Source organism: Elephas maximus, chromosome 23, assembly GCF_024166365.1.
Source record: "Elephas maximus indicus isolate mEleMax1 chromosome 23, mEleMax1 primary haplotype, whole genome shotgun sequence".
NCBI lineage: Eukaryota > Metazoa > Chordata > Mammalia > Proboscidea > Elephantidae > Elephas > Elephas maximus.
The window spans coordinates 9,985,408-9,993,395 of record NC_064841.1 but is presented as its reverse complement, the minus strand read 5'-3'; the positions used below and the strand labels follow the sequence as shown (position 1 = coordinate 9,993,395).

The 7,988-nt window shown below is 52.8% G+C and overlaps 1 protein-coding gene across 3 annotated transcripts; it reads right to left on the bottom strand.

Moving 5' to 3' along the window:
* PFN2 (profilin 2) lies at positions 1-6,506 on the bottom strand. 3 transcript variants are annotated; one of them, XM_049867516.1, is made up of 3 exons: positions 6,298-6,506; positions 3,473-3,665; positions 1-1,379 (listed from the first exon to the last, which is right to left on the bottom strand). In XM_049867516.1, exons 1-3 carry the CDS (start codon positions 6,427-6,429, stop codon positions 1,282-1,284), a joined length of 423 nt encoding a protein of 140 aa, XP_049723473.1. In that variant the 5' UTR covers positions 6,430-6,506; the 3' UTR covers positions 1-1,281. The 3 variants fall into 3 exon arrangements, with proteins under 3 accessions (XP_049723473.1, XP_049723472.1, XP_049723474.1); XM_049867515.1 differs by having other exon boundaries at positions 1,289-1,700; positions 6,298-6,504; XM_049867517.1 differs by lacking the exon at positions 1-1,379 and adding an exon at positions 1,707-2,462.
* Positions 6,507-7,988: the final 1,482 nt, after the last annotated feature.

Here is a 7,988-nt window from a genome sequence, read left to right as displayed (position 1 = left end):
TAGATTATTTGGTTGGAATAAATTTATTTCATCTGTCTGTAAACAAGGTGTTTAATAGTTATGGCATTTTTTTAAATGCATATTAAATCAGATGAGTTAGACTGTATCCCAGATGTAACAAAGTGCAGGGAAAGAAATGGACAAATCAGCAACGAGATTTGTTTTTAAATCTGTACATTATCCACAAGGCCCAAACAATAGAAGCAAATACTAGAATGTCCCTAAAGTAGTGCCATTCGGAAAAAATCCTTAATAGGTCAGTTAAAATCCATCTCACAATAGCAACAATTCATTTTAACAATAGTATGGCACAGAATACATATGAAAAAAAATTCATCACGAGACAGCCAAGTCCACAATAATGCAACTTTATATAAAAACTCAAGCTGCAAATAAAAATTGGTCCTATGAAGAACAAACTGGACACACTCCAGATGGTTATTTGGGATACCTAATGTCCACAATGGCAGCCTTTTTTTGTGTGTGTTTTTTAACAATTTGACTAAAGAGTGGAGCTGGTGTGCAAAGAAAAAGACAGGAACAAAAATCTGAGCTATTGCCATGATGGAATGTCCCTGGGGGTTCGATCAGTATGGTTACTGTGAGGTCACGGGAGGAAGTGCCTTTTGCTCGTTTTGCAGTTGCACTCTTCGTATGTCCTGGGGACACTATGAAAAAGATATTGTCTCAAGTGCAACAACAATACTGAAAGCAAACTACCGCAGCTCTCATAAGTAACAAAAGTGGTATTTATTAATCGGTTAAATAAACCAGGCACTGCGTAAGAGAAGGTGGAAGCAAACCAAATACCTTATGTGCGAAGGGAGAGATGGGAAGAGAAAAGGGAAGGAAAGACGCATGCACCGTTTCCTCCCAACCATGCGCGACAAAAGAAAGACTAAATGAGCCAAGTAAATGCGCAAAGTGCTGAAAAGACACTGATCAAATTAGAGATTGTACAACCGGCACCTTGCTTAATATTATTTTAGTAATCCGTACCCCATAAATTGCTAAGACAAAGTGATGCCCAACTTGGCATGCCCCCCCCCCCCCCCCAAATTTCAAGGTATCATGCAAATCATTATTGTGCTGCAATTATTTTGCCAGATAAGGGTTGGTTACATACAGTGGTTAACATACAAATGATCCACTGGGCAGACAGGAATCGTGACATTAGAAAATAGGTAAAGAAAAACTAGCCGCCATCTATAGTGTGGTAGCACTGTGACCGTAACTGAGGTGGTGATGAAGACAGCTGCTAGGCAGATGGGGAGAGGCTGCTTACACATCAGACCTCCTCAGGTACAAAGCGAGTTCGTATGCTTTCTTGTTAAGTGTGCCTCCGTGGACACCTTCCTTGCCCATGACTATAACCAGTGCTGGAGTACACAGGGAAACAAAACAAAAGTCAACAGAAGGATTGAAGGGGGGAGGGCAGAAGGAAAGACACCTTTCCCCACCACCAGAGGGATACAAAGGAGACACAGGTTCATACCCCATCACCCTGCATTGCTAATAAAATTTCCAGAATTAAGACTCAAGCTTACAGCTAGGAAAGTTTACGAGCAATTTTCCCCTAATACTTAACAGTCTGCCTAGCAGCTAGAACCCAGAGTCTCTCAAGTATTTTGCCATTGAGTATGCCTTCTTATTCAATCCGCCTCCATGGACCCCTTCTTTTCCCATTACAAAGACCAAGACTGAAAGAGAAAGAAGAAAAGTGTTTCAAAAGAAGTGTTAAGAAAGTCACATAAGTTTTAAGCAGATAGAACCCCGATTAATCCGTTAATATTAAGTTCGTTTCCGTGAACTGTCAAGCACTGAAGTCAACTAGACCTCCAAAAAGGAGAACCCTCAAACCGGTAATATGCCGAGACACAACAGTGATTACTGACTGCACCCTGGGGGCCCAACCCACACACAGCTGCAGAGCTCTACACAACTACCTTTACACTAGCTGGGCGGGGGGCGGGGGGCAGGGGCAATGTTTATCTTCTACTCTAGAGGAAAAAAAAATCTGGTTGATGTGACAAATACTGGCCGCAAAAGAAGTTACAAAAAAAAAAATTATTTACGAAATTCTTCACAAATTGAACACGCTGGGTGAGTATAAACTATTAAGACTCATCAGGGACACTAAATGTGTCTAATACTTCCAGAGGAAAACCAAAACCAAAATCAAATCTCAAAGGGCATTTTCAGAGCCATTCAGAAAGGGTCAAGTTTAAAAGTATTTAAGGCTTGTACTTACTGATACCATCAGCGTGCTTTGTTTTTAATCAAGGTCTAAAATCCTGAACAGGTTTACTGTTTCTAACAGGTTCCTCTCTGATGCAATTCAAAACACAGACATTTTATATTCACTGCCACTAGGTGTCAGTAGTGTCGCAGGGTACAGAAATCTCATTCTGGTTTTGTCACAGGGCTGATGCTTCCGTTCCACACTTGTCTCTTGTGCTCACCTAAGGTTTAGAGATTTGTCTTCTGTTTTAAAACCATCTAATTCTGTCACGGGGAAACATTCATAAGCAAAAACTCATACCAGAGTAAGAGTAACCTCGCAGGGAGCTGGTAAGAAAGACAATGGCTTTAAATTACAGCCCAGGGCAGCTTCAGGTCACTTCATATGCCAGATCTGGGCTTAAAATTAGACGTGCCAAGTCTGCCTATATGAGATTACAAAAGCCCTTTTTATTTAAAAATATTTACACGGGTTAATACATTTAAACGTATCTGTCAATCAATTAGATGCCATAATAAACCTCAATTTCTACAAAGTTTCTTTTGAAAAAGCAGTGGCACTTCTTCAGTGAAGAATTTCTGCAAGGCTGACAACACTGATGAGACACGGGAGTTTGTGGACCAAATATACAAACTAAGCATTACTTCCTACCTTCTAAATCTCAGACACTTAGTCTTTGAAAATAATTTAAATAACAACTTAAATATTTCAGAAAATGGACAACTTCCTCACTTAAAACCCTCACTCTATTTTTCTCTTCCCAGCAATGTTCCTAATAGAAAAATGAACGAATGCTCATTTTTCCTCCTTTACACTGACTGAGTAGTAAAATGATGAAAACACAAGCAAGAAAGAAAAGGAAGAAATCCAAAAGTTCAAACACGCAGAGGGACTTGATCTGAACAACTTAACGATATGGAGAAGGTGTGGGATCATCACTTGGCACGTCAAGCAACTTAAGAGACAAGTGTAGATTTTAAGTTTACTGACGCTGACAATAAAGGCAGGATATGGACGTTTTCTTTGAGAATAAAATCAACCCAAAAGGCTAGGCTTTACATGCAGCTGCTACAGAATTAAGCTAAAGCAGTGCCTCTCTTCAGTGCTGGGCAGTTCACAAAAACCACCTTAGTCGCCATTACGGACTACCACTTTTATACAAAATGTGAACGGAAGTGCTCAGTAAGTTGTAATGTGGCATGCAGTTTTCCAACAGAGCACCCTGCTTACCTCTACCAGCTCTGCCGACAGCAACGTTGTATGTTGGCTCTCCACCTTGACTCTTTGTCCGGATGTCCATTGTGCAGTCACCATCCACGTACAGACTATCTCTGATCACCGAGCACTTCTTTGCACCAAGGGTCAAACCGTTGGTAAAGAAACCTTCCCGGTCTTTTCCTACAATCATATCTATTTCTATTGGCTGCCCCCAAAAAAGAACAAAAACAGACAGACAAAAAACATGAAGTTGTAATTAATTCCTTTCAGGCCTCAATATAACAGGAAGGATGGTGTGCCAAAGTTCTACTGCCACAAGACACCCACATTTCACTAAAGCAAAACCAAGGTTCGGTCTTCTAAAAAATTATCTAGTCCTACCTGGTTACATGTTTTACAGTAGTTCAGATTTCACAGTTAACAATGGTCTGCTAGCTAAAGACCAGTCTACACAAAGAATCTCTCTAATTGGTAGTTGACCCTCCACAAACTTAAGAATTACAAACTACATCAAGTGAGGTGGTGCCTGAAGGTGTCTGTGTAACGGTAAAGATTCAGCCACAAAAGCTTTCAACAACAGTTTGTCTATCATTTTCGGTCACACTACACTCAATCATGTTGCACCAAATTTAAAGTTGCTTGACAGTCTCCCAAAATAAAGCCCATGCTCTAGAGATCTGTTTGCCTCTCTCCGTTGGAGAGCTTGAAATATCCCCCACAATAGGAGCTTCTATCGCTTGACCTCAGCGCCTCTCCAAATTCGTATTTCCCTCGTCGCTGTTTTTCTAACCACTACTCTCTACTCCCTTCCCCTCCCCTCCCACTTCAGTAATCAGCTTTCTTTCCCGGCAAAGGACAGGAGGATTCGGTCTGCAGCGCCGCAGGAGGTGACGGTAAAAGAGAGATGATGGAGGGAGATGGGGAAGAAGCCGAGGTAGACCCCAGGACCCGAAAGGAGAGAAGGAGCATGCTAACATTCCATGAATAAGAAGGAAGGCGTCGCCCCCATCAGAACTGCAGAGTCATGGCAGGCCCCAGCCATTTCCAAGCACACTCGGGCCATCTCCCCAGCCAGACAGCGGGAACTCCCACACAAAGACAGGAGGACTGCAGGAAAAGTTGATCGCCAGACGCCAGTCCTCCGGGAGAACTGCAGCTCCCTATGGGCACAGGAGACCCGACAGTCCTCGTGTCAAAGGCGGAGGTCTACACAATCAGACCTTAAACCCTGTGAAGCAGCAAAGGAAGGATAAGTGGCACCCGTTAAGGGGGACCTGAATTTTGGTGTTTGCTGGGAACGGAGAATGGAGACTAAGAAATGAAAGAAATGGGCCCGTTATTTGACACCATCGTCACAATTTTAGGACGAGCCTGGGGCAGAAACAGGCGACACAATAGGCAGATCCGGAGGCTTAGTGACAAATATTCCCCCAAACATGGGGCAGCCAAGTCACAACCATCAAGTCACAAGAAGCGCAGGCAGGGTGAAGCATAAACCTTCATGAGCTCCTTTAAAGCCCTGACTTAGGAGGGAGGGACTGGGGGCAGTAAGGTGTTCCCCGGGCTCCCAGATGACTGAAGCCCCCCGTCCAAGCACCCCCTTTCCGGAGCTCTGTTGCGTAACTGAGAATAACGGTGTATCGATGAGGCTCCGCGGGAGGAGGAAAGAAATCAATGGCAGTTCGCCATCTTGGAGAATTAAAAGACAACCTATACACCCGGAGCCCCAGTCGGGATTCACGGCCCCACCTACGTGCTCGGCGTGCAGGGCTCCGACCGTCCACGCCAAGTCGCTTCGAGGATCCCGGGCCCCGGCCGCCGCCGCCTCCCCCAGCCCGCCGCGGCGCGAGGTCCGCTAAGCGAGGGGCTACCCGGCCACCGGGGGACCCCGCCCGGGCCCGGGGCGCCCCGGCCCGGAGCCCCGACCCCCGCGTCCCCCCCCTCCCCCCCCGGACGTGCAAAGCCGCCCCGAGCTTGTAGGGGACCCGAGGGCGCCGCGCCGGGGGGGGAAGGCGTCCCCAGCCCGGCCGGTGCGTGCCCCCCTCCCCCCCGGCACCCCGACCCGCTCAGGGACTCGCCGGCGCCCCCGCCTGTCCGCGCAGCCCGGGCGACCGCCGGCCCCGGCCCCCGCACCCCCGGCCGGGCAGCTACACGCGCGGCGCCCGACCCTCGCACACCTCCGGCTCGGCCCTCCGGGCCCCGGCCTCCCCACCCCCGGCCCGGCTGCTGCACGCGCGGTGCCCGACCCTCGCACACCTCCGGCACGGCCCTCCGGGCCCCGGCCTCCCCACCCCCGGCCCGGCTGCTGCACGCGCGGTGCCCGACCCTCGCACACCTCCGGCACGGCCCTCCCGGCCCCGGCCTCCCCACCCCCGGCCCGGCAGCTGCATGCGCGGCGCCCGACCCTCGCACACCTCCGGCACGGCCCTCCCGGCCCCGGCCTCCCCACTCCCGGCCCGGCGGCTGCACGCGCGGCGCCCAACGCACGCATGCCGGCACGGCCCTCCCAACCCCGGTTCCAGCCCCCGCACCCCCGGCCCGGCTGCTGCATGTGCGGTACCCGAGCCTCGCACACCTGCCGGCACGGCCCTCCCGGCCCCGGCCCCGGCCCCGGCCCCGGCCCCCGCACCCCCAGCCCGGCTACTGCATGCGCGGCGCCCGAGCCTCGCACACCTACCGGCACGGCCCTCCCGACCCCGGCCCCCGAGCCCCCAGCCCCGCGGCTGCATGCGCGGCGCCCGAGCCTCGCACACCTCCGGCGCGGCCCTCCCGGCCGGCCCCGCGCTGCGACGCCCGGCCCTGCTGGGGTCCGGGTCCGGGCCGCCGCCGGTCCTCACCGTAATGCTCTGGAAGACGCCCCCGGCCGTGGCGGCCCAGACGTATTTGGCGTCGCAGTAGCCGACAATGGCGGCCTCCTGGCAGCAGCCATCGCACATCAGGTTATCCACGTAGCTCTGCCAACCGGCCATCTTCGAGCCCTTCGCACTGCAGCGCGGACGGCGAGGAGCAGCAGCGCAGCGGCGGCGGCGGCGGCGGCGGCGGGGGGGGCGGGGCGGGGGCGGGGAGGAGGCGGCTCTGCGCAGGCACCGACCGCCCCCCTCCCCGAGGAGCTGCGGCAGGAGGACGCGGGGACGCCGGGGAGGGACGAGCCGCGGGCGCGCCCGGCTCGGCCGCCCGCCGTCCGCCCGCCGCAGCCGCGGGCTGACTAACCAGCGGCGGGAGGCTGCGGAGTGGCTGTGCCGACAGCGGCCGCGCCTGCTCCTCCCGCGGCTCCCTCAACCCTCGCGGCCGCGGCGGGGTGTGTGCGCGCGTACGTGCGATCCTTCCGCGGCGCCCCGACACGGAGGGTCCCGGGAAGGGAGGGGGCTGGCGGCGCGCGGAGGGATACCGCCCCGGGACAATCACGGCCGCCACGTGCAGGCGGCGTCCGCGGGGTCGCTGGCGGCGGCCGAGCCTGGCGCCGGGGCGGCGGGGGCGTCCCCTCGGTTGCCCTCAGCGCCCCGGGGTCAGCACCTGCGGCGGCGGCAGGGATGTCCGGGAGTCCCCGCGGCCGGGCCTGGCCGTACCGCCCTCCCGCGCGCGGCGGTGCGGGATGCGGGCTCTTGAGCGTCAGAGTCGGGTTGCAGCGTTGCCCTGGCGACGCGATGCGGGGCGGTTACGCTCCTTTGTGGTGGGGCGGCTGGCGGCAGGGTCGCCCCTAGGCGTCCCCCGCGGGACCCGGTTCCCAGATCCCTCTGCTCCTCGCTCAGAAAGGTACCCAGCGGGCGCCCCGGAAAGCTGCAGTCGGCGCAGGCGTGGAGGCTCCTGGGGACCCTGCTGAGTTTTGTGGGTCCTTCATTGTTGCCTCTTTTAGGTAAAAGGGGCCTCGCGTTCTTGAGATTCTTTGCCAGGAAGAGCCCTGTTGATGTTACTAGTCAGTTGTGGTCGAATAACTTGTCAATTCCGAACAAAGCCAATAGCGACCTATATAAACTGTTTTTTGGAAACGGAGAATGATACGGGTGGGCCGAGGCAATGGCTGAAAATACAAAGAATAAAGATCTAGGAAAGGACCCACTAAATGAACATAGCGACTTTTCTGCTCTTGAGGGGTAAAATAATTTCAGGACCCAGACCTGAGAAAGGCTCGTATTTACAAGGTTAGCGGTGGGCAGAGCCCCTGGGAACGGCCTCTCGTCGTCTTCGCTACGATTAGACGCGGAATTCAGCGACGTCCCACAACCATGGCACCAGTTTTCACGTGCCAGTGAAAGAGAACAACTTTAAAACGTTGAAAAGTTGATGCCGAACTTGAAAGTTATCGTGTAAGGTCACCATTTGTGACAGGAGAATTACAAGAATGTAGCTCGGGAGAAGGAAGAAAAGAACGTTGCTAGTCCATCTAATAGGTTCTGAAATTTGTGTTTTTCTCCTGTTGGCTTTGAAATGTCCAGCTACTGCAGGGAGAAGGAAAAAAAAAAAAAAAAAGCAGTAGGTTAAACCCCAAATCAGGGACCTATCAGATTGAGACTGTATTTTCTCATGTTCT

What these genes read in the sequence shown, in the direction of transcription:
- PFN2 (XM_049867516.1), bottom strand. Translation starts at nt 6,429, where the DNA reads ATGGCCGGTTGGCAGAGCTACGTGGATAACCTGATGTGCGATGGCTGC. An exon ending in GCGTCTTCCAGAGCATTACG is followed by an intron (nt 3,666 to 6,297) that starts GTGAGGACCGGC and finishes TTTTGGGGGCAG; the next exon opens with CCAATAGAAATAGATATGAT. An exon ending in TGTCGGCAGAGCTGGTAGAG is followed by an intron (nt 1,380 to 3,472) that starts GTAAGCAGGGTG and finishes TGTGTACTCCAG; the next exon opens with CACTGGTTATAGTCATGGGC.